The sequence below is a fragment of the Ursus americanus genome, chromosome 31 (assembly GCF_024610735.1).
Source record: "Ursus americanus isolate L20-20 chromosome 31, mUrsAme1.1.p, whole genome shotgun sequence".
Classification (NCBI taxonomy): Eukaryota; Metazoa; Chordata; class Mammalia; order Carnivora; family Ursidae; genus Ursus; species Ursus americanus.
Genome location: NC_142157.1, coordinates 22,106,121 through 22,133,266, shown reverse-complemented (window position 1 = coordinate 22,133,266; position 27,146 = coordinate 22,106,121). Strand labels below are relative to the sequence as shown.

Below are 27,146 nucleotides of genomic sequence, written 5' to 3'. Positions count from 1 at the left end.
GTCTAAGGAACTCTACAGGAATTAGCTACTTCATCCCCATCATATTCTTCAAAGAAAGTGATAATTTTTCAAATCGATCTTTTCTTAGCAGATAAAAATTGAGCTCAAACATGCTAAAGGACTTTACTAAAGCATCTTTTCAGGCAATGATGTAATGGGACAATTAGGTCATGGCCACCTGCTTTCCGGTCTACAGCCCCTCCCATCTGGGCACGTTCCCATCTTTGTGGAGCACAATTCATTTTGTTCTTGCTAAACATGTACTTTGGTGTTTTTGCCTTGGTCTCACAGCAAGGTCTGTGAATCTGACCATACTGCCACCTGACTTGTTCTCTACGTAGCACTTACCCAAGGAAGGGACAAGCAGTGGCCCTCATCCTCGGCACATGGACTGTGGACAACAGGGAGCTGGGAGCTTTAGTCACATGTCCAGTGTTTACAGCATTAGGTGAAGAGAACCCCTAGTCACTGATGTCCCCTTGTCCCTGATACTGCCATCTTCTCCAGGGTGATGTCATGTCCTTGTCCTTCTAGGACATGTCATCCTGAAGGGTCACTCTTTATTCTCTCCTTGGCTACTCACAGATCCAAGTGCCTACCAATCTCACACCTAATAGGCCAGGGTCAGTTCCTGACCCTGACACTTGCTGAAGTGTTATGAACACATTACTTTAAAAAACAAATGGCATTACCACGGTACTGATACACAAATCAATGTACTTTAAATCCCTGATCTAATCAAATATCTAGAAGTTTGGTGTCTAATGTGATGAGCGTGTCATGAATAAGACTGACCGAGCAGCACTCTGATATGAGACCAGGACAGTAAGAAGCAGCAAAGTTTAAAAACACGTTTGTAAGACTGAAATGCTTCACGAGACACACAGGTAAGCACAGTCATGGCCAAAGCAGCCCCTGGGGGTCAAGGAGGGTCAAAAACTCAGCTAACAGAAATCAATAGAATAAAGGGTACTTATAAATGTCAGTTCTGCATAAGAGAGCATTCCCATTTCAGCCAAATCCAGAGGACTGATGGCTTTTTAAACTTTATTAGATCCTTGATACCATGGACAATCAGACGAAAGCTCACTCTTGAGAAAACCACTGAGATAATTTCAGTTTCACAGATCCCTAATGCCCGGCATGATCGCTCTGCTGGTCATTTCCTCTCAGGATCAATTATTCATGGACGGCTGCTGGAGTGCAGGGGGAAAGAGGGGCAGGCAGATTCATGTTACAGTCAGATATTAGCCCCTGTGAAGGGCCTGCCTTGCTTTCTCTTTACCTTATATCCCTTGCATTATGGGTCATTAACATGGAAGTTCCATGAAAGGAGGAAATTCAATTTCCCTTCATATTAAGTAATTAGCAACAAACCACGGGATATTTGCCCCAAATTTGTTCTGACCCATTAGCAATCCAAATGAAGAAGGAGTTTACCTCACAATCACATAGTTACATGAGTGGGGCTCTCTAGTGACTTCTGAAAAATTGAAGCAGATGGATATAAAGTATTGTCAGTGTGTCATCTAAATGGCAAATCTGCAAAACTCTAGTGTGTTAGTCAAGATGAATGAAACTGGAATGTCACAGACTAAAATGGTCTCCTCTTCACGGTAATTATTTACTCTGTGAAAATACCGTTTTCCAAGCTGAACTGACGGTTTTGGATATCCACTGTCAAAAATTCATGTGACTGTTGAAAATGCACTGCCGGGTCCACACAGGCGCTCTCCCCTTTCTATGGGAAAGTGGGGTGGTTTTAAATGGATAAGAGAGATGTGAAAGGTGCCTCCTAGTGGCCAAGTCTAAGTAGTTGGGTTTTTTTTTTTTTAATCCAGATCTATAACTAAAAGAATTCAATCTACTCTTATTACTCTTTCCCCTACTTCCTGAGCACAAACAAAAAGACAAAACAAAAGTGAAAAGTTATGCAGAATGATCAGTAAACTTATATGTGTGGTCTTGAAGGCTTTGTGAGACCAATGCAATACAAAAAGGCAACAGCTAGATTTTCAGTTAAAAAAAAAAAATTACTGTTAATTACTCAGAATCACTTCTTAGATATTTTCAAGTGTCCAAGAGCATTTATAAAGATGAAAAAGAGGTGAAGTCGCCATCATGAAATGCAGTGATCGCACCACTCTGACAGCTAATGACATTCCATTTCTGTTCCTTGCATTTGAACCCTTCCTAGAATTGTGACCAGAAGAAAACAGCAATTGACCAAAAAAGCCCAGTGCTCATACGTGAACAATGCCTCTGACAATGTAAGATTTTTCCTTCTGTGCCACTTTAGTTCAGTAAAATCACAGTAGGTCCAAACGCCTTCTTTGTCGCTTAGAAGAATAATAATTAATGAGGCTAGGGAACTCTGACTGACTTACTCGGGAAGCTTCGTGCAGACGACAGTGGCAAGCACTTTAAGACGATTTCATGGTCGTGTGAGAATACATTAGGAAGAAGAAAAACAGCTTGAAAGCAGGTAGCAAGAGCAAATGCAAATATATGCATTTGATTCTAAAGTCTGTGCTAAAGGCAAGAACGTATGGGTTCTTTTGTGCAAAAAATCTCCAAAGGAAAATGAATTTTTCTTTCCAAATAGCCTCTGCATTTTGTATGTGACTTCACTTAGGCAAATTCTATTGAGGCAGTACTCCCTGTCTGCCCCTGAGACTTGCTTTCAAGTGACTGTTGATAATAGCTAAGTAGGAGAGGTGGCAAAGTGCTTTCTGATACTATTTGTCATGATGTCTGTGTTTTATTGGGAAGCCTTCACAACACAGATGTCTAATTGCTTCCCTCAAGACATGCACACAAAAAAACCAAACACATTAAATGTAAAGAAAGCCTAAGGTAAGCTTGGCTTTAGATCAGAGGGATGACGGTTACCTACAGCATTCTCCCTTCTCAGTTTCTCTGAGATTCTTATTTTCCTTCTGTTTCCATTCCCACTGTGTCAGTTTGAACCTTCAACATTTGCCATCCAGAATTCTGTAATGAGCTGCTTCTTCTCAAGGCAGAGGGTCCCTCTTACCCCAACCTTCCTCCACCCTGCTACCACTATCATCTTTCCAGAAGTCAAGTCTGGTCTGGCCGTGAGTTTTCACTTAAAATTCTCCCAAGGCTCTTCTTCATTTTAAGGATAAAGTCAACACAGGTCATGAGGCCTTCTTTCTTGATGGGGCCCTTGCCTGCTTTTAGGCTAAACTTCTGCCATTTCTATCAGTGATAAAATGAGGTTCAGGTCTCATTAGAGATGGGTGTGTAGACAGACTTTATCTTTGTGTACCAGAGAGGTATATTAGTTGAGTGTGTTTTTTAAATCAAAATATATCATATATAATTTTTAAAACCAAAACTTTATGTGACATATTCCTCGAAATTTAAATGAATGGCAACTTTAGTCAGGTGAAAAAAATAAGTTAAGCAGAAAAGTAACAGTCATGAAAAATAGATTTACATATCCCAAATTCTTACCCAGTGTCTCCCGGAAAGTTATTTTCCAACCTCTTGCTGTTTCAAATGAATCTGTCTTGAATACCAGAAGCAAACTATGATTGCTGCTCTTAATATTCGGTGGAAGCTCAGAACCACAGAATTTGCCAAGAAGGGGATCACTGATGTCAGAACCATCATAAATTGCCAGGTAGTCTTGGGAGCAGAAGGTAGAAGGAACCACATCAAAGTCACTAAACCTGTAGAATGAACCTTGTTAATAGTGATGTTCTCCATTTGGGTTTTCATTACATTATACATGTTCATTATACAGGAACATTATACATTCATTATACATGAAAACATGCATTCATTTACTTCTTATAAAAACAAAAACAAAACAAGATACAAAAAAAATAAGACAAATAGAGCCAGAACATCCATGCTTTACTTGATAGAAAATACTAGAAGCAATACGCTATTTTACCGATTTGATGGCTATAAGCAAAAATTCACATTTAAGATCATTATAGTTACAGGAACTTCACCATACATCCCCAGCTCTCTGCTTTCCTGACATTTGGGAGAACTGCCCTTCTGTGCACACTCTGAAGTTCTACATGGCCCTAAGACTTGCTTTGGCCATAGAACTATAAGCAGGAGTGACATGTATTACTTTTTGGAAGACATTTTTAAAAAATTACTACTCAGTCGGCCTTCCCACTGCACTGATGGATCATGGATTCAAATGTGGAAATGAAGCTTCCATCAGCCTGGGCTGCTAAGTGGCCAGGCCCACTTTGGACATACTTATACAGGTGAGAAATAAAGTTGTTAAGCTACTGTGCCTTGGGTGTATTTGTTACCACTTATAACTATCCTGACAGATACATCCTTAACTTTACTTTTACGCCCTGAGATAATACTTCAATCAAGGCCTCTGCTCTGTCATTTTAAGTTAACTATTCCCAAAGTTCCCAAACAAGAAAGGCTTTCTACATGGTTTATCTTTAGGGTTTTAGGATGGGTTTATTATAACTAATTTTTTCTTGAACTTGTTTGAATTATTTGTATCCTGCCCTCATTTTTATAGGTTCTTCTGCTTTCTCAGGCTTTTTTTTTCTTTTTGCTAGCAGCTACAATCAATAACATATAATACAGAATAATTTGTAGGGTGCCTGGGTGGCTCAGTCCGTTAAGTGAGTGACTCTTGATTTCGGCTGAGGTCATGATCTCAGGGTCGGGAGATCAGGCTCTGAGCTCAGCACGGAGTCTGCTTGTCCCTCTCCTTCTGCTCCTCCTTGCTCTCTCTCTCTCTCTCTCTCTCAAATAAATAAACAATCTTGAATACAGAATAATTTGAAAATACTAATTTGAAAATTCTTTTTAAGAGCCTTAAGAAAAAAAAGGATCCGTAACATTTTAAAAAAGGTTTAATTACTTCAATTTTTTCAAACTGACGATTAAGAACAAGATGAAAAATTCTTTATTTTCTTTAACCACATGTAATATTTAATGCTCTTGTAAAATAAGACGAGGGCAGGACAATAGCTAGATAATTTCCAAAAATACTACATCCATTTTTATTCTCCTTGGATAACACATTTATTTTCTATAACATGAATCCATAAAGAAAGATAAAGAGTTGAGTTTCTAAGAGGACTCCAAGCTGTTTTGGCTTTTTATTTTTCATCACTTTTCCAGAGCACAGAAGATATCTGGAAAAGCCCATTGATAGAAAAGCGTATGTTGCCAGTGTACTTTGAGAGCAATGGTAGAAGAATTCATGTTTTACTAATGTCTACAACTTCTGCAAAGCCTGGGATAATATCTGTTTCATAGAATGTAGGTTCTTAGAAAGAGTATAATAGATTTTCCAAACATGCTGAAATGAACTCTGACTATGATGAGTCCAGAGCCCATAGAGAAAATAGATGCATACGTTATCAACAGACACAGTATATATATCACTTATAATCCTACACATGTAGAAGCAAATACTATGCCACCAAGGCACATGACAAGAATGACCCCTTATGCTGCCATTCTAGGCAGGTGATCCCTTCACAGGCCTCCTGCTCTGGACCATCTGGCATTTTTTGTTTATTATTTTTGTCCCTCAGACTTAAAGGACTTTTTGGCCCTTGGGGCACAGCTTCCTTACAAATAGTCCCAGGGGGGTTCTGCAGATTTCTTCAAGGTCCAGCCTATAGACCACTTACTGTCTGGTACAGGAACCCAATCAGGCTGGATGAGACTTTTTTATAGTCCAAAGACTCATTTGACATGTGAGGTTCCTGGAGGCAAATTGCAGAGAGTATATGATTTTTAGGGATGAAAGCGATCACAACCAGTGGGGAAGTAAGTACAAGAGATCCTGGCCCATTGACCTTCTATAAAAGATTCTAGATTGCTCTGAACTACACCAACTTTCAGAGCTCTCTGCCATATGGTGTATATCACTGAAACATCAGAGTTACAAATACGTCATCTCAGATGAATGTGGTTTTGAATTTTATCACTGATAACTGGAGGTTAAATCTCTTAATCAGTCCTGTGGGGAGCAGGTAGGATTAGGGGAGAGTTACTGATGATGTAAGCAATATCATATAGCACCAGTTGAGAGGTGTTCTGATACATGACTAAAAATGTATTTCTTAAGTAGTCAGGAAATATTTGCCCTTCAAGAGATAGCATCGGAAAATATTAAGGACATGGCTTTGGGAGAAAATATGATGTGAATTCAGATTCTGACTCTTCATTTAATAGCATATCACATTGAGAAAGTAATTTGACCCATCAGAGCTTCAATTTTCTCATCAGTAAAATGGGTTTAATAATATACACCTCAGGGGCACCTGGGTGGCACAGCGGTTAAGCGTCTGCCTTCGGCTCAGGGCGTGATCCCGGCATTATGGGATCGAGCCCCACATCAGGCTCCTCTGCTATGAGCCTGCTTCTTCCTCTCCCACTCCCCCTGCTTGTGTTCCCTCTCTCACTGGCTGTCTCTATCTCTGTCAAATAAATAAATAAAATCTTAAAAAAAAATAATATATGCCTCATATAGCTGTTTAAAGAATGAAAGAAGAGAATTATGGAAAGTATCAATTAAAGTTCCTTGTGCACAATAAGCGCCCACCAAATGAAAACTACTTTTTCTTGCTGTTCCCAAGATAGGCTTATAATTTTACAACCCATTATAGGAAGCGCCTTTGAACTTGGAAAATTAAAACTCTCATTTTCACTGGTGAAGTGCCTGTTTTTCCCCTTAATCCCTATTGGCCTGCATGGCGGGCAGGACACCCATTTCCTGGATTTATATACTACCAAACAAGAACTTCACTCTCCCTCCCTCGAGGTTCCCTTGTATACCCCCTGCGAGAATCAGTGTTCTTTACTGCAAAGGAATATCCTTTCTGTAAATAGAGCCGAAGCGACTGTAAAACTTGTCTCACGTACTTGAGCTGAAGCACTCTGTCATCTCTACCGATGATGGTGTACGAACACTGGATGTTGTTAGGGTAGTCCGAATATGAGTAGGCAGGGCTCTTGATGACCCCAGTGGAGAAGTTGAACACTCCACCACAGGCTGCAAAAGAAGACAGAGAACAATTATTGCTCAGAGCGTGAAAAAATAATTTTGAGATATTCATTACTATTGTACCTTTTTCCCTAAGAGAGATACCAACCATTTGTCTTAAAGAACTTAAATCTCCCTTCGTTATTGTTTATAAATAATATTGATTTTTCCACTAAGGTCGGGGGAAGAGACAGTGAGGGAGTAGAAGCAGGAGAGAATATTTTCAGGCACATCCTGGAATGGAATAAGTCTCGGTCAAATTAATGACCAGAGTGAAAACAATGAGCAAGAACATTTCATGTGTTGGGGTGTAACTGCCCATTCCCTATATTTAACAGACAGGCTGAGAAGGATGACAGAAATAACTGGAAGCTGAGAAAAGGCACGCAGAATCCTAGGCGAGCTGTGAGCATCTGGGGCCAGGAAGGACTGCGATCTGGAAATCTGTAATATAGGTTAAATATCTTCCCTATAGCACCTCCTCTGTCAGGACAGAGTATTATAACATGAAGTGTTGGAAATAGTTTTTGGAACTTTCAAGTTTAATTCCCTTTGTGGGCTCAGATACATAGCTTTGGGGTCCTTTGTATTTCCATTTAGTTGTGAGCCTGGTAAGGACAATATTTGCCCAAATTTGTATTATTGGTCCTCAGCAAGCACAAGGAGGCTAGTCCCACTCCTTGCCCTGACTTCAGCAATCAATAGCCCAGAGCCGTTAGTTGTTTCTATTAGTCAGTAAAACTACAGTCATAAAACAACAATAAAACCCCATTATAAAAAATATAAAATTAGTATTATTTCCACTTGGCCTTACATATAAGGAGGATGAGACTATGTCACACACAACAATGGAAAGGGCCCCACTCATTGCAGTGAGGAAGGCTTCTGTTTATTTTATTTCATGATTGTAAAATTATGTTAGTATATTTTGATGATATTTCTATGGTTTATATGCTGTCAATGGACATATTTCATTTACATCTCTTAGAAACGATAAACAAATTGTGGCTGCCATTTAAGGTTGTTTGTTTGTTTATATTCCCTCAGGTAAGCCCACATTTCGAAGAAGGCTATTCTCTATACACCCATAAGTATTCATGTGGTCAGACCCCTGGGGACAACTGTAGTGAATTAAAAGTTAGATTTGTGTAGCCATTATTCTATTTCAGCTTACACACAATTATGTGGTCTCTGAAAGCTTATCAATGCCCAAGTAACTCCCAAATTTGTACCTTGTCAGGACTTGAGATCTTACTGTCAACACTCTTTAAATGGCACTCTCATAGTAGATAGGGTAAACCTTACATACAGTATTTTGGGAAAATGAGAGATTAAAGAGTAGAAGATCGTAAAGCAGCACGTAAGTCTTCAACACACCAGTGGTACCAAAAGAATAAAACAAACCGATGTTCTTTTTTATTCAACAAGACAACCCGGGGAAGGAACGCTCACTGTGCCCGAACCTATTCTGTTTGTGGCCACAGACCTGTGGAGCCACAGACAGTCACACTTTACAAATGGAGTCAAAGACTCAGATAATAGCTGATGTGAATGAATTGTAAAGGCCTTTTTCATGAGTAGATAGTTTCAAGTCTTCTCTGTGGATGGGAACAGTAATATATTTGAAAGAAAATGATTTAACTTTAGTAATGACTTTGGTCATATAAAGACAAAACAAAACAAAGCTTTTGCCAGATGTGTGTGCCCATTTCACTGAAACTGGGATGATGTGGTAAAAATGGCCCGTAAGCTAACCACGTTTATTGCAGGAGAGGAAAAGATGACTGAAAATAGGGAAATATAATCTTATGATTTTCAAATACACGATTAAATGGTCTACCGAGAATGAAAAGATCCTAGTAACTACAAAGGCTTTTGCTCAACCCATGACTTGTCCTCTCACTTTGCCTCTGAAATAGAAAAGTTGTATATTATAACATAGCTGAATATATTAATCTTTTCTTTTCCTTTAGACCTTGTGCTTCGTGTATATTATCAAAAAGTCTTTTCCTAACAGAAGATTATAAAGATATTTTCTTCTATTTTTTTCTTAATTTATAAAATACTGCTTTTTCATGTTAGCAAAGTGACTTGGAGAAATGAGACAGGCATCTGGATAGTCAGGCCAAAAACACACCTTTACGTAAAGTACTACCAACTAAAGACAGCAGGAATGTTCATTCCAACTTAAATGATGAACATAATCCCAGTCTTCAGCTTGATTTCCAGAGTATTTCTACCTCTAGTTCATGAAGAAGGTCCTCCCCATTTTTATTTTTTTTTTTTAAAGAAAATGCCTGAGTATTTTTGGACCATGCATCTATTTGATCATTCTTCCCCTTAAAGTGCCTCAGTCTTCAAGCTGGTGCTGTATGAATCACAATTAAAACTCCTTATGGGAATGGTTCAAGAAAAGAGTAAATTCCAGACTCTATCATTATGGCTACTCACGGGTGATCTTATAGTTAAACTTGAATCCGAGGTCTGTGGTGTGCGCATTAGAGTAGAAGTTGAGCAGCACAGGGCCTAGGATGGTGACAGGAGACAGGATCTCATCGCCACACACGGTGGCAAAAGGTGCGGAAGAGAAGTTGGAACCCCTGATAATGTGAACGCCATCACTGGCACAGCTTCCAGTTACGGCCGAGCGAGCTGGATGGAGCACAGAATGACCAGCATTAGAATCAGAAGCAACGCAAGTGATCAGTGCTATAAACATTCAGACACACACACAAAAATGTAATGAAGATTCGCGCGATTTACACAGAAATTAAAACGAAGAGTCGAGCTCTTTTGCTAAGCCGCTATTTAACTTGATGTCCTGATGAAACAGTGTTTACCCTAGTTATAAAAAAACTTCAGGTCTGAGAAAACAGGTAGAGCTTCACAATTGATAAATTCCACTTTCAAATAATCCAGACTTTTCTCCCTTTATAAAATGACTCTTTAATTCAGTGATTATAAACTGAGGACAGATTTGCCTGCCTGGGACATTTGGCTCTATGCGAAGACAGGATTTAGCTGTAAGTTGGGATGTGCTAGTGGCATGGAGTTGGCCCGGGAGGGGGGGGGGCAGGGGGGGCGGGAGTGTGCCACTAGACATGTTCTTGTGCTCAGGACCAGCCCACAGCTCCCCGTCCTCCCACCACCACAAAAATCACCCAGCCCAAAATGTCAACAGCACTGCTTTGGCAAAACCCTGCTTTCACTTAACACTTACATACAGATAAGGGACTCCTACCATGGAGAGAGAATTAGAAATTCCTTCATGTTTACTGAACAACATTTTAAAATGTTCACACAAACAACATTAGCTTAAGTTTAGTGACCATTAAATATCATCATTCTTTTGTCTTCTAATTATATATGTACACAAATACATACTCCGACCCATTCCAAAGAGAAATACAAAACAGATAAACAAAAAATTAAAAAGACTTATTATCCCTGCACCTTATGCAGCCACTTTTACAGGTTAATTACACTGTGGAAACATTAACTGGGGTCATACTGCACACGATCTTTTGTAACTTAATTTTTTATTAACATAAAATAACATAACCATGTATTTTATGTGATTATTCTTTTAAAACATTGAATTAAATGCATATATAAAATTCTAACATATAGAGGCACCATATTAAGTTCAATTAATCACCTATTACTTGCTAACTCTATCTTTTCCATCTTATTTTGATAAAAAATACTGTTGAAACAAACATTCTTATACATAGATATTTGCTGAGATTTCTCACTATTTCCATTAGGATATATTTTTAGAAGCTGAGTTACTAGTAGTAAGGTAAGATTCTTTTTCAGGTTTATCAAATGGCCCTTTGGAAAGGTGATATCAATTCACAGTGCCAGGATACTTGGGGTATCTGACATTTTCCCCAATTCTACATTTTCAGCCCCCTGGGAACAAACGTTGCCTCATTAACAATCACACCCCATTCAGCCCTCCCTCTTTACAGCTCTCTCAGCCCTCGGCAACCACTAACCTACTTTCAATCTTTATGGATTTGTCCATTCTGGGCATCTCACATAAAAAGAATCATATAATATGCAGTCTTTTGCGACTGGCACAATGTTTCTGAGGTCCATCCATGTTGTAGCATTCATCAGTACTTCCTTCCTTCCCAGGCTGAATAGTGTTCTGTTGTGTGGCTAGACCACAGTTTGTTTATCCATACAGCAGTTTACGGACACTTTGTTTGTTTCTACCTTTTGTCTCTTACGAATAATGTTGCAGTGTTCATGTACGAGGTTTTGTGTGGATATATGCATTCAGTTCTCTTGGGTACCTAAGTAGGACTGGAGTTGATGACTTATATGGTAACTATATGTTTAACATTGTGAGGACCTGACTATTTTCCAAAGAGACTGCACCATTTTACTGCCCCACCAGCACCACAGGAGGGTTCCAATTTCCCACTTCCTCACCAACACTTGTTATTGTCTGTCTGTCTTTATTTAGCTATCTTAGTGGGTATGAAGTGATGGCTCACTATGGTCTTAATTTGCATTTCCCTATGACTAATGATGCTAAGTATCTTTTCATGTGCTTATCGACCATTTGCATATCCTCTTTGAAGAAATGTCTGTTCAGATCATTTGCCATTTTAAAATTAGGTTATACATTTTTTACTGTTGAGTTGTAAGAGTTCTTTTATATTCTAGACACTAGCATGGGCATATATTTCTATTTCTCTTGGGTAAATACCTACGAGTGGAATTGTTGGGTCAGAAATTATAATTCTATGGATAACCATAATCACAGTCACTGTTATTATTTTTTTATAGAACCCCACTATCCTGAGTACTGTTGATGGATTGGTTGATTACTTCAAGATAGGATGTTGGACCCAATGTAGGCCAATCAGATGTGTTCAAACTGCAACTGAGTAAGAGGGAGTCAATACAAGAAGCCAGAGACGTTCAACTTGGAAAACATCAGCAGCTGTCCCCTGACATGTGAAGGAAACCAGGCTGTAGTAAGGGAAAATGAAGTTGTCATGCAGAAAGCAACAAAAAGATAAGGCAGAAGGAAAGAGAACATTCTGAAGGATTCTTGTTCCTGCTTTCACCTGTTCTGGAAGCCCATGACCCCTTCTTATTTTTAAACCTTCCATTGATGAGGTAAGATAACCCAGTATTCTTCTTAGAAACTCTGCTTTATATCAAAGCTAACCTAAAGATAATCTATCACTTTAACTGAAAGAATCTTGATGAATACATCTTCCTTTCTTACATAGCTAGACATTAAAAATTCCCTTCTGTTTTTTGGAGGTATTATCCTAGAGAAAATAGATCTTAGGAAGGCATTTGGCTCCTTAGCTAAGTTACTATCCAACATAAATCTTAAGTATCAATTCAAGATATATTTATGAAATTCACCTCAAAGATTTTCTTCATTTTGAAAATCCTGGAATAAAAATGCTTCTAATTGGGCATAAATCTCCAAGTTACAAATGTGAAAGACTTAACTTCAATGACCATACCATATAAATAGAAGCAATATGTTGTTGGAAAAATAGGACAAAAAAAATACATTAAACTCAGGTTCAAAGTTTGAATTCTGCCAAATTATGTACCTTAATTATAACCTCTGAACTTGTCTTCTAGCCATCAAAAGTTTTACTGGAATTTTAAAAATTTAGAGTAGGTGAGTTTGAGAATGAAAAAATATTATGCGTTAGCTATAAAAATATCCTTAGCTAGTAACAATATATAAAATTGTAACAGCAAAATCAGAGAATGAAAGGAAATATTGCTGATGCTAGATTAAAAGCTTGGTCCACTTTAATCAAATGGCTTGCTATGCAGATATCTGTTAAGTATTAGAGAGTTAGTTTTTAAGTTGTTGACCTAATGACATAGACTATCACAGTGGTGGTTGTCTTAGGAAATCATGGAAAGGTTGTGAACCATAAAAGTAAAGCATGTCATATATTTGATCATGTTTCCAAAATATAATCCAGTTCTAGAAAGTTCATGAGATAGTAGTGATATATCTATATCAACACAACCAAAACTTACTAAGTGTTTACGAAAGATCCGTATTCAACGATAAGGAAATTGGGCAGGAGAGAGGCAGAGGAAGTTGAGAGGGGATCTTTTTTTTCGTAGGAGGCAACAGAGTATCAAATCACTACACCAATCAAAACGATCTGCTCATTAGCACAGCCCGACTCAACAAATTGTAAAAGTTATGATACTTGGCAAGTTGGTTGATGGATTAAGGCATTCTTATACCCTTTCCAATAGTCATTTCTTTAAGGTAGGATGTCCTTCCAAATTTTATCCAGAGAAAGTCAAATATTACATAATACCAGAATTTATAAAATTACCTGAAGCCTAAGAACATATCAAGGTTTAGCATAAACAAGGTAATACGCAAGAAAATGAGACATAACTATGTCAATAGGCATAAAGTAACTTACACATATACATCTTTTTCTCAAGCTCTATTTACCATGTCACTGCATTAGAGCAAAGAGATCAGCCTGATTCTTCAATGACAAGATATTTGGTGTCAAAAACCACAGTCATCAGAAAATAATGATATTAAACCCTTTTCCATAATCATAGGGAGAACCTATTGAATACATGATCAAAATATACACAAAACTCTCAAGTAGAATATAGTTAAAATGCAACTAGCATGATTGCCTTCTAGGGAGAAAAAGGAACTTAGTCAAGGTTTGGAAAAGTTCTTCAAGGACAGAGATAAATATTAAAGCTGAGTTTATGACAGAGAGGTTAATAGTTATTAGACATACGAGAACCTGTCAAGAAGAGAAGTACCCTGAGATTGAATGATACATTTTCCTTGGACTAGAGCCCATGTCATGAGAAAAGGAACTCCAGTCATTCTTAATTCTATCTAAGTAATTTGATGTATATTTACTACTGACATCTCTGAGGTATAAAACTATCCTCCAGGATTTGTTTTTATGATTATTTTCCATCCTTCTAAAAAACTTTAAGAGATGTTTATTATTTGGAATGGGTAAGGCTCTATCCAGTGTATCGAAATATAATTTTTATCATATTTTCTAGACTTTATTATAGAGCAATGTCCAATTCTGAATTCCATCATGATTCTAAGAACTTGGAGAGAACTGAAAGGAAACCAAGGATGAGTAACTCAGCAAATAATATAAACTTGTGAAATATAGGTCCCGAGGGCAATTTTTCTTTAGAGCCATAGATAGAGAGACAGAGATATCAAAGAGGACTAAGAGATAGGGGGAAATCGTTTGGGCTGGAATATTTTAATATTGTAGATAAGATAAAGTCTTTTCAGTAAAGCAGCAAAGAGCTCTAGGGGAAGGTACAGGAATTAGGGGGCAGCAATACCTAAGTAACAGTAGCTTGGAGACTGGATTGCTCAATGGAGGAATGACTGAGTGGGACGGAGAAGCATGTGCCATTGCAGAACCAAGCTCCACAGGATATGCAGACCAAAGTCTTGTAACACAGGCAAACAAGGAATCCCACATAACTAAACTGTCTCCTCTAGTGCTTGGCCAATTTGAATAAATCATTAATAGGAACTATTTCAAAAGAAGTACTGCTTTCTGAGATAATAAATTGTGAAATGTGCCTACATTCTGATTTCTTTAGAAACAGTTAAATAAAGCAAGGAGAAGAAATGATAAGTAGCTGGGTAATGCCATTAAAAAAACCCAACAATTTAAGATTATATGGTGGGGGGGAATGTGAACTAAGGCAACTGACAAAACCTAATTCTTAGTGGGGAAAAGGGCAAAAGGAAAAATCTAAAGCTAAATTTTCTTTGCTTTTCCATTTTAGCTTTATATTAGGTGTAACCTGTAAACCAGGACTTCTGAGCAAATTTTTACAAAATCAGGCAAGTATTACAAAGGACTTCCCATCTGGCTGTTCTGTTAATCTAGCCCTATTTTTCCTGGGAGCTTCTGAGACCATCTCTAGAGGACAGTGAGTAAAAGCATTTGTCGTTCTGTCTCTCTCCACTCTCTGTGCTAAGGTGCTACTCTACTATTCAATTCTTATCAAAAGATACTCTGGATCTGAGAGAAACTGACTTTAGAATTTGCCTAGGCGTAGGATTTTGTAGTTAAGAATTTCTAAACTTTTCATTTTCACCAAGGTGAATCAATGTTATTACTGAATTTTAATGGCAGAAGAATCAAGATACAGAAGGCAATCACTTGCCATGGGATACCTCATCTGCTAAGTGCTTGATCTATAAAGTAAACAATAAAAATAAATGGCCTATAATCTTCCCAGCAACTTCAAGGCATCTATTCGAGCACATGAACAACAAAAACACAAAAATACACTTTTTGACTGTTCAATATTTGGGAAAATTAAGTAAGTCTTTCTTTAATAACCTCTGATTCCAAAATAAGGACAAACACTGACAGTTTCTCTCTTATGCTCTGTATTTAGTTTTTGTCTGTTTCTGGTATTTCATTTTTGACCAAAAGAAGCATTTTAAATTTGTCAATTCTCTATTCTATTTTAGAAATTTTGAAGCCACTTTTAAGAATACCAAAAGTCATTTCAATCTTGAGATGACATTCAGAAAGAAGCCAAAAAAATTGCCTTGTAAATGCTCAAATGGAAATTTCTTCCATGACTTTTAATTGATTTCATTGGAATTTTTATACTTCATTAGTGATTATGTAGAAAAGATGGGAAGTCAGTCATTCATACAATGACTAGTATTGGAATAATAATGATGAGAAGCTTTGGCCAACATAAAATATCATAACATACTTTAAGAGCAACTTACTTTAATGGAATGTAGGTCACTGAACCTTTGTAATCTCCCCATGGCGAAAACACCAGCGTGTAATTTGAATAATCAGTATGGTAGCCTGACTAGTAAAACCTTTCCTAAGCAGTTGTCAGTGTTTGGGGAGACACAACGTATGAACAAGTGTATGTCACCATTGTATTCTGCAGTCTGGGATAGCCCATCTTTTTCTTTCCAGATCTACATTTCATGTTAATGGCCCACCAAAAGAACAGATCTAGAACCCTCATCTCTGCCGAGGTCAACATTGGCCCTGCTGGCATGCTGGGCTCAGAAATGCTTAGACACGTGGGCAAAGTCTTTTAGAAATAGTTCCTATGGCCCAGAGCAGCTAGAAAGGCCAAGGCTCCTGCAAAAAACCTAGTTTTTCTTAGGGGCAATTTTCAGTCTTATTACAATATTCTGAACATGAATTCCTTAAGTTCACTTTAGAAGGGGTATAGAAGGTTATTTTTACCATAGGTAATAAATCTCTAGCTTGTTAATGATATTCAGTGAATGTCAGCATTGATCTGATTAGTGATAAGAACATAATTATAAGATAAGTTTGATTAATGTTGTCTTTTTTGAGAATCATCATAATCCAATTAATCTATAGCCAGAAATTGCTCACTTAAACATACTGCGTACCTGTAACACTGGAAATGTCACAAGACATTATCAGAAGGCTATCAACTTATTTAAAAAAAAGCAACTCTTCATTTGAGTAAGGGTTAGCCAATAACTTAATCTGGAAAAACCAAGCACCTATTGGCATGCAACATACGTAAGGGTGTGTCTGGAGATCCTGACTGGTGGCAGCAAAAATAACACAACAGTGGGCACTCTGATGAATGACAGTTCACAAAATAGGCTTCTACAAGCATGATTTGACTTTTATAACTACCATTTCATATTTTAAAAAATTAAAGTGATTGTGAGAGACAAAGTTTAATTTGCACAAAGTCCTGTGACTCGTCCATGGCTGACCTGGCGTCGAGACCCATCCTAAAATGCTGTGCTCTCTCCCACCACTCCCCACACCCAGTGTTCCAGAGTATGCTTGCTCCTTAATTCCACCTGGTCAACTGAACTCAGGAGCTACTGTTTGGGGTCAATATAGGTTCCTTTGTAATAATACATACACCATTGATATCGGCAGTGTTTATTGTGGCTATGTTGTATGGTACATTTACCAACGTCTCCTTTTTCAGTCTAAATGATACTGGCATATGACATTCTTGTGTTTATGTAATTTAATGAGAACAAATGTACAATCCGAGCCACATGCTTTCTTCCTGTTATTAAGATAACTTTTCCCTGATTAAAAAAGATAATAGAAGAGGTATAAAGAAAATACATATCACCTATAAATCTATGTACAGTGGTAACAATTCATAAAGTACTGCTTAATAGCCTTATGCATATGTTATTCTTAAATACAACATTGGGTCATTTTAGATTAACTGTTTTACCTTCCCCTAAAACTTTATATATTGTGAATGCATATTTGTATTACTAGAATTTTATGCTAGCAAAAGCTGAAAAGATATATTTCACTTCATATTCCATTTTTACAGTGACATACATCAACTCATGCTTGGCATTCTAGCAAACATATGTGCCAAAATTTACAACTTGTAGAGATGTAGGAAAAGGAGGTCATAGAGAAAGGATAATGTGAGAGAGGCTTTGTATAATTTATCAAGGTATGAGTACTGACATGTCATTCTTATTTTCATGAAACATAAATTTCCTGAATGCTAAACACTGTAGGCCATTTTGCTAACTGTAACTTTTCACTGGAAGGGAGACCAACCCAAACAGAAACAAATTTTGATTATGCAGAGGTAGCTTGACGAATTTACAGACTAAGTGTAATTCGGAAATGGAAAGTTAATTTGTAAAAAATATTAATATGACTGAATGGTTAAAAATACCCATCTTCGTAAAGAGATCTTTTTTCTAAACTGTGTCCCAGCAGCTACAAAACATCAAGTTGTGTCTATTGTGGTCAGAGCCAGCCCAAATAAACAGGCTTACTATCCCCTTTGCCAACAGCTCATTTCCTGGAATTGCAGGATGAACCCAAAGGGGCTCTTGTGGTTAGGGAGTTCACAATCCCTATGGGATTGTTGAAGATCAAAGACAGAAAGGAGATAAAAGGGATCCCATGGTAATATTGAATCAAACTAGAGTGCAAACATCTATTAATTATATTCATTTATTCACTCTTTCAACATTTATTCGAGCACCTACTTTGACTCAGTAAGATCGTTTCTCTTGCTAGTTAGTGTTTGGTGTGTACATGCATGTGGGTGTGTGTATGCACAAAGCACAAATGAATACATTAAAAACAATTATTAACATGTAATACTTTCCAGACTTTTTTTTTTTTTTAAGATTTTATTTATTTATTTGACAGAGATAGAGACAGCCAGCGAGAGAGGGAACACAAGCAGGGGTAGTGCGAGAGGAAGAAGCAGGCTCACAGCGGAGGAGCCTGATGTGGGGCTCGATCCCATAACGCCGGGATCATGCCCTGAGCCGAAGGCAGACGCTTAACCGCTGTGCCACCCAGGCGCCCCCAGACTTTTTTTTCTTTAAGCAATTTACGTGATGCTTGTGTTCTTAAAGCTCTTACGTTACTTCCTCACTTCTGGATGGAATATATAGAATGGTACATGTGTTCTTAAAACATTGGATGGAACCACGAGAGACTATGGATGGAATTTTAATCAAGTTTACATAAAAAATACTCTGTGACATTTTAAATATCTCCTCCAAATGGTGATTTTATACGACTCCTGCTTCATTTATCACTCATCCATTTATTAAGAATGAAATGCAGGGGCGCCAAGATGGCACAGTCCATCGAGCATCCATCTGACTCTTGATTTCAGCTCGGTTCATGATCTTGGGGTCATGAGATCGAGCCCCACATCAGGATATGTGCTCAGTGCAGAGTCTGTTTGAGATTCTCTCTAGCCCCTCCCTCTACCCTTCCTGCTCATGCTCTCTCTCTCTCTCTTGCTCTCTCTAAAACAAACAAATAGATCTTAAAAAAAAGAATCAATTATAATTTAGATACGAATAAACTTACCTTCCAAATGGAAAGACTCAAAAGTCAGGAGGACCAGGGACAAAGGATCAGCCTCTATCACATAGGTGCAATTCATGTTGTTGTCATATTGCTTTGGGTAGTTTGGAGAAAGGATGTAACCTGAAGGGTTTGTGAAATTACCTCCACATCCTACGTGGGAAGAAAAAGGCATTATCAGAACAACTGTTCTCACGTCTAGTATCTTCTTATCAGTGAGGGAAAGACTCAAGTTCTCTAGAGACATATTCCCCAAGATACTCCAAATGGAAGAAACAATAACTGAGGGGATGGAGCTCTGATTTTAAAATAAATATACATGCAAAATGAGAACATTCTATATGATTTAGAATATGCTGCAGAGTTTTGGGCTAAGTAGTAGAAATTTTACCACAAGTTCATCGCCGATCACTTAAGTTGAAGATAATATGGAAAGGAAAACTGAGCGACGACTGAATACGGCTCATGTAGGTAAAGAGATAAAACAGATGAAGTGATTTGTTTCTGATGAGTATCACTTAATGGGTTTTGGTTTTTGTTTTTAAGTAGGCTCCCTGCCCAATGTGGGGCCCGAACTCATGACGCAGAGATCAAGAGTTGCATGCTGTACTGACCTTGAGCCAGCCAGGCGCCTGCAACTTAATGGCTTTAAAATACCTTATAATAATATTAGAAAACTAGGTATGTTCATTATTATTGTAATCTGTCCATAAAAACAGTAACTGCTTTAAAAAATGTTGAATTTACTAATGCCAACTCTTATCAAATTCTCACATGAATGATTCCCTGGTGTCAGAAATACAGAATCATCCTCTTACTGATGTGGAGAACAAAGGCAAAAGAAATGTAGAAAAAAATGAAACTTCCTTCCAACTTGCAGCCCACTGACAAGTATTTGAGACAGAGTGACCTTCCTCCAGGAGCTCAGCGGCCTCAATGTTAATACTTTGCTAGACGCAAAAGGCAACCTTAGCTTGACATTAGCTGGCCCTCCGGGGATCCTGTAAATCTTCTTTAATATAGGAAAATCCATTTGGAAATATCCTTCATCTCTCCCCATCCCCCAAGATATATGTTAGCAATCATCCTCCAAGCATATGGCCCACTGATATAGACACCTGAAGGGTCTCATGACTAAGGTTTTACTAGATAGTAGTAAATGGCCCCTCAAGATCCTGGAAACCTTGCTTCCAAATTCCTTAGAGAATTCTGCTATGCCTAACTCCCTCCCAACTTGAAATGACATCATTGGTCACTCCTTACAACCTCAGTGCAGCTCTTTTCTGCCCACGGGTCCTATCCCCATGCTTTAATAGAACCACCCTTTTTCCACCAAAGACATCTCAAGAATTCTTTCTTGACCATTAGCTCCCAAACCCCAACATTTCACGTTATTACCACTAAAATGACATTTGTTTTCATAAAACCACTAACTAGTTAATCCACATCGCTGCCTGACCTATCACAGAGGAAAATACCAATATCCTTCTAAACTGATATCAGAACACGCAGTTATGGACACATACACACACACAGGAACCGAGCGAGGGAGGACCTGACATTAGGCCTGGGCTGGCCTTTCCTTCCTCCCTTTCCACCACCCTGTCCTTCATTGAAGTCTGAAACACCTAATCACTGCATCACTCACTCTAATTCCTTTCATTAGACTTTTTCCTAAACAGCAGTTTGCAAACAAGTGGCTACCCGACTGAATGCAGCCGACAGGCATCCATCATTGCTTCTCAGATGTGAAACTCACTATATTCCCCACTAATCTAGTCTGTGAGCAGTAACTGGAGAAGGAAGAGAAAATCCTGGAGAAAGTTGTTTCCAAAGTTTACTAACTTTGAGAATCGTCTGGGTGAGCGCAGACACATGGAAGGCCCCACCCATGGAAACTGTGGGTTCAGGTGGGTCGAGTGAGGCCTGACAATCAATCGGTGGGTTCTGAAAGCCCCAGTGATTTTGATGCAGGAGGTCGAGGTGCTGCTCACCGGGCACGCTGATCGCCTACTAATTACCGGCCTCCTAGGCTTCTGTCTAATTCTTGCCCACTCCGGGTTTTAGGCTTAGATTTAGTGTCCACCAGTGGCACTTGGGCCTTCTACGTCATCTCTCAATTGACCTCCCATTGAATTCGTTTCCACTCTCGCTGCTTTTTGAAGGAAGGGTGTACTCTCGGGATCAGGTGACTGGCCCACCCTCTCCCCCAGAACCCCTGGTTCCAGTCAACCCCGGTGCAGCACCCCCTCTTCTGAAAGCCTGCCTGTGGCAGCCTCACCCTCTCAAGGACCTCCCGCTTTGGTTTTGGGGGCTACTTACGGCTCACAAACGATGCAGAGAAGCCCTGAGCGGGGGTTTCCTGAGACTGGAACACAGCTGTGAACGCGTTTCTTGGTGTGAGGATGGAAGCGGGAGCCACATTCCCACAGCTCGTGGCTAACAGGGTTTTGTCGACTTCCTCAGTTCCTGCCCACACCTAGCAGAGCCATAAACATGACTTAATGCTTGAGGTTTTCCCCTGTCCACGGTTTAATGTGCTTAGGCTGGAAAATAATGGAACTCGGGTGTATATAGACCTAAACACAATAGTAATAAAATGCATGCAAATCGGTAATATTTTCTTTTGAGAATAGTGTTTTTAAGCGGCTTTTTAACAGCATCTCCCATTCTTGACACGTCCAAGGAGACTGTGTTTATTTTTGTGTCGCTAGGCAGTGATTTCCAAGAAAAATCAACTACCACTCGTCTTCCTCTTACTTTCTCCTACTTGGCCTGATCTAGCTAAGATTACTAGGTGTCACGGGAGGCAGAGCAGCGATGTGTGCTACTGTGAGGCTCACCCTTTGTTGCGGGTGGATGGCACATTGTGGGTTATAAGTGGATAACATTTACCAAGAAGAAGCCCATGGAAATCAATTTATTTGTAGAGCATGAGGAAAATGGACATGAATTCCAAGTAGACATGTAATTAGCATGAATTGGAATAAATCACAGAAGACTTCCTGGCAGTGCTCATTTCGAAGAAAGGATGAGATTTAGCCACGATGTGCTATTTACTAAAAACTGGTTAGCAACTCCCAAGTTGGACTTAGGCTGTCATTTAATTGGGCTGGCCACTGTAGAAGAGGTAACTCATATACCCATTTGCTGAGGAATAAACTGTGAGCATTAGAATTCCACATCAAGCCCATCCTAACCAGCCTAACCAGAGAGAAAAATCTGACTCACAGAATCACAAATTTAAATGCACAGTTCCAACTATGAAAGGAGCAGTACTGAAGCTACTGAGAGTACATTAACAGGGGGCTTTTCCTGGTCTGGGGAGGGTGTGCCTGTCCCCTGTGGCAGGAAGGGGCGGGCCTACTGCAAGGGACAGAGTGGAAACTGAGTCAGTAACGAGGGAGGTTGCAAAGTCCCTGCTAGCCTCTCCAGCCTCGGGACTTGTTAGAGATCTGACCACAGTCCTAAAATGGCCACCGGAAAACTTAGGGCTCTAGGATACTTGGTTTTTGGAAATCATTACAACCCGGAAAATAGGAGGAAAAGAGAGGATAGGATGCTGGGAGATCAGCCAGGACAATTCTGCAGTCGTTCAGGTGCGAGATCACGGCATCTAAAATGTGGAGTCCCTCAAGGAAAATACTGGTAGTAGGTAATACATATGCATTACTGGGGAACAGAGACCAGGTTTAACCAGGGAAGATCCACCTAGTTGAGTAAATCTCAACCAGGAATGTCTGGAGGCATTTTTGATGGCAATATTTGGTGTGGGGAGTGGCCCGGAGTGGGTAGGGGCCCGGAAACTCTAAACATCCTATAATGCACAGGACAAGCCCGATCCCCACCCCAACTAAGAATTATCTAGCTCAAGAAGATTAAATGGGTTTGGACCAGTTTTACTTGACTATTCAATATTTTCTTCACATCAAATTCTATGAAATTACTCATTTGAACATATTACTTTCAAGAATATTCCTCAAAGAAAGCAATAAAATAACAAGCCATTAAAAACATTTCTGCAGGCAGATCAGTCCATAGGAAGGGGTGTGAAATGGCACTGATTCGTAAAGCTGATTTACTATTTCTCGGTTCTTTAAAGCCGTATCATTTCCAATGATTTTCAAACACTGGATATCCAGCCGTTAGTTATATTACTGAAGTCAAATGATGTTTGTCACTCATTAGATATAGAAGGGGTCTGTCATGGGAGCTACTAAGAACAAAGGCACAGTTCTGCCAAATACCTAAAATCAAAAAAGTCTCAGGAAAGAAATACAAACTTCCAAATTTCTGTAATATCCCCTTTAAGTTGCCCCACCACCACCACCTTAACTATCCAGGAAAATAGTTTACAGAAATTTTCTATTCAGATTTTTAAGAATTATACATATGCCTTACTGGGAGATAGATATCTGCATACACTATTTTTACAACATTACTGAAAAGGCAAAGTGACAGCTAAAACTTTTAATAAAGAATCTCAAGTGTTTTAATTAAGGACTTCAAGAATGATCAAGCGCTTATACTTTCCTGAAGTCATTAATTATGGATCTGACATCCTACCTTTTGGTCGAGGAACATAAGTGTTGTAATGATAATAATGGTAAAGAGTTAGTCAATAGTCACTGCTGCCTTGTCAGTCAAGAGCTCTTTTCATTGCCTATATAACCCACGACTCACCAAAACCATATTTGACCTACAGAACGTCATCAAGTTGTCATTAAGTCAAAAACTTTCTGACTTATCTTCAGGTTTTGCATAAGTCAGCCTGCACATGATATTTTATCATTCAACTTTTTAAAAAACTATTGCTTATTAAGATACCTACGGATTCACATGCAGTTGTAAGGTATCATGTAGAGAAATCCCTTGTACACGTTCCCCAGTGTCCCCCAACATTGCCATCTTGCAAAATTATAGTATAATAACATAAGCAGGATGTTGGCGTTGATGCAGTCCACAGATTGTACTTAATTTCTCAGTTTTACTTGTACTCGTGCGCGTGAGTGTGTGTGTGTGTGTGTGTACTTAGTTATGTACCACCATGTTCAAGATGATGAAGAGGCCCAACACCATAAGGGTCCCCAGAGTTGCCCTTTTAAAATCATAAACAATTCACCCCACACCCCCATCTTTCTAACCTATGGCTGTCCTCCATTTCTAACTATTGTGATTTCAAAAATGTTATGTAAATGGAACAAGAGACTATGTAGCCTTTGGGTATTGGCTGTTTTCCCTTGGCGTGATTCCCTGGTGATTTATCCAAATGGTTGTTCTCTCAATGGTTGGTTTGTTTTTACTGAGGATTTGCATTCCCTGGTAGGTATGTGCTAGTTAGTTTAACCATTCACCCATTGAAGGACATGTGCACTGAATTCAATTTTGGGCTATTAACAAATAAAGCTGCTATCAACATTTGTATATGGATTTTTATGCCAGCATAATTTTCATTGCTCTGGGATAAATGTCTAAGAGGGCAATTGCTGGATCTTACGGCAAGTGCATATTTAGTTTTATAAGAAACTGCTGAACCATTTTCAGAGTGGTTGTACCATTTTACATTCCCACTAGCAATGAGTAAGTGATACAGCTTCTCCGCCACCTTGCCAGGATTTGATCTTGTCACTATTCTTTATTTTAGGCATTCTGATAGCTGTGTAGCAATCCCTGATTGTGGTTTTAATTCTCAGTTTTCCCAATGGCTAGTGATGTTGAACATCTTTCCATTGTCTATTTACCATCCACATATCCTTTTTGGTGAAATATCTGTTCAAATCTTTTCCCCATACTCTAGTTGGATTCTTTGTATTTTTACTGTTGGGTTTGACTGTTCTGTATATATTCTTGATCGTAGCCTATTGTCAGACAGGTGAGGTGGCTTGTACATCTTTTCTCCCAGTCTGTGGCTTGTCTTTCCATTCTCTTCACACAGGCTTTCACAAATCAAAAGATTTTTAATTTTGATGAAGTAAGAGTAATCAATTTTCCTTTTGTGGATTATTCTTTAGATGTTTAGTCTAAGAAATGTTCACTTATCTCTAGGTTTTGACAACTTTGGGCTATTTTTTTTTCCCTAAAAGCCTATAGCTGCATATCTTACATTTTAGGGTGTGGTCTATTTTGAGTTAATGTTTGTATAAGGTGAGAGGTTAAGGGTTGCTTGCTGGAGCTGGTCCCTCTTGTTGGTTCTGCCCTCTTCAGTGTCTCCTGGCAGAATCAGGAGGCTCAGCCTTGGCAGGAGAAGAGTACTTCCCAGGCCATTTAGTTTGGGCAGGGCTCCAAATGGATCCCACCTGCCAGTTGTGTTGGTTTTGCCAGATGTCAGAGGGATTCCCACCCGATCAAGAGGAGAAATGGGCCTAAGTAATTTTCAGATTCCATTTGTATGACTGATGAACTTGCAATGCTTTACATATGTCTATACATTTGAAGTTTACTCAGCACATGAGACAGAGTCCATGAGAGAGTTCATTTGCTTTGTGAGAAAAGCAATTAGGGAAAGTTGTATTAGATGTGTTCTGTTATACACATATTTTGTAAAAGTATGGGATTTTTATTTAACCAGTAAGCAGAGATCAGTTAGATATAAAACATAATTTGAAAGATGACATAAAATAATAACATCAACAGTAAAATGCCACTACTATTCATTAGGTGGTTTCACATTCCACATACTGAGCACTATTTGTGTTATTATCTCATATTACCTCTAATGTCTAAAACAGCCCTATTAAAGGACAAATTGTTCTCTTTATTTTATGGTTGAGAAATTAAATCCAAATGTTTAATTAACTCCCAAAGGAATATGCAGGTGGTAAATGCAAAAGATATGAATGGAGTCCAGGCTAATGTGACCTTAAGGCCAATGTCTTTTCCACTAAAAGATGGAAAGATCTCTTAGAGATATATAACATATGAGATTCAAATAGCATAATCAGAATGAATTTATCGTGCAGCCATCACAGTCATAAGTCAATGAAAAGTGAGGTCAGTGCCACATAAGCAGTATTTGTAATTTTAGAGAAAGAGAGCCTTACTGACTACCTCATTGCCATAATTTTACATGAATAAAATGTTCTTTTCAGCCTGTGGGCTCCTGAGGCCCACTAGCCACATGTCTAGCCTTCTGTAATTTTCATAGCATACTTTAAATGTTGCCTGTAACGCGGCCTTACATTCATTTTGTCCTTGAGTATCTATTAGAAAAGAAAAACAAAAAGAAAAAAGAAAGAAAGAAAGAAAGAAAGAAAGAAAGAAAGAAAGAAAGAAAGAAAGAAAGAACACAACAAAAAAAATCTGGCCTTCTCTCCTCAGTTTCCGCAGAAAGGAAGAACACTAAGCGTGCATGACAATTTAATAAGGCCAGAAAACAATCTCCTTAATTAAGTTACTTTGCCTACATACTAGCAAATGAAAAGTCACAGGGCAATATGTATGTTGTGGTTCAAATTTTAACTCTTAATAGTTGAGATTTCTCACATTTTTATATAAGAAATCCATAAAGAAAATTGCCATTTACTTACTTTGAGAGGCAATGAGTCATTTCTGGTCTAAATGTTTATGTTCACAAAACCAGCTCGTCTCCAATTAAATAACCAAGCGTGCTCACCTTCACAAAGCTGGTCTGACACCGTCCATCACCGCTGGGAATCAGGAAGTTGTTGTCAAAGCTGATCTCCAACTGTTGACTTTCGTGAGTAATGACTGTCCAGGAACATCTGCTGTTCTCAGGAAAAGTCTGAGGCCAGTGAGGGGATCTGATTGTGCCATTATCTGAATGAAGTATTCCCCCACAACCTGAGAAATTGTCATGGAAAAGTCATTAATTTGAGAGGAAAATAACCATTTTCGTAGCTCAAGACTTCCAAAGGAGATGCATTTCTATATGTGAGATTTTAGGTTTTCTCTTTTCTTACGTATGAGTCACTGGCCTTCGGGGCAGGTATACGACAAGAACTCTCAATAAACGTAAGGTCCCCGAATCCAGAGGAAGCTTCAGCTGTTATTGTTTTGTTATACTTATATTGAACTCACCCGAGGCCACTAATCCTTGCCATAAAGAGGATAGACTTCTATTCTGTTTTCAAACAATGGCAATATTTTTTACTCCCCTTGAAGCTATATAGTATTTGTGAACCAGCAATCCCAAGTTCTGTATTTTATTTCACCGTGAACACATGAGACTACAAGTCTACACTCATCTGTAATTTTACTCTAACATACAGGACTAGAGAAAA

The 27,146-nt window shown here is 38.6% G+C and overlaps 1 protein-coding gene across 1 annotated transcript in view; it reads right to left on the bottom strand.

Moving 5' to 3' along the window:
- Window positions 1-27,146, bottom strand: part of CUBN (cubilin) — a 257,006-nt gene that overhangs the window by 36,644 nt on the left and 193,216 nt on the right. Inside the window, exons 54-59 of the mRNA XM_045787715.2 lie at window positions 26,519-26,706; window positions 21,229-21,385; window positions 18,910-19,059; window positions 9,470-9,670; window positions 6,898-7,027; window positions 3,481-3,698 (exon numbers count right to left, since the gene is read on the bottom strand). Of these exons, the coding sequence (XP_045643671.2) occupies window positions 3,481-3,698; window positions 6,898-7,027; window positions 9,470-9,670; window positions 18,910-19,059; window positions 21,229-21,385; window positions 26,519-26,706 (1,044 nt within the window). The remainder of the gene's footprint in view (window positions 1-3,480; window positions 3,699-6,897; window positions 7,028-9,469; window positions 9,671-18,909; window positions 19,060-21,228; window positions 21,386-26,518; window positions 26,707-27,146) is intronic.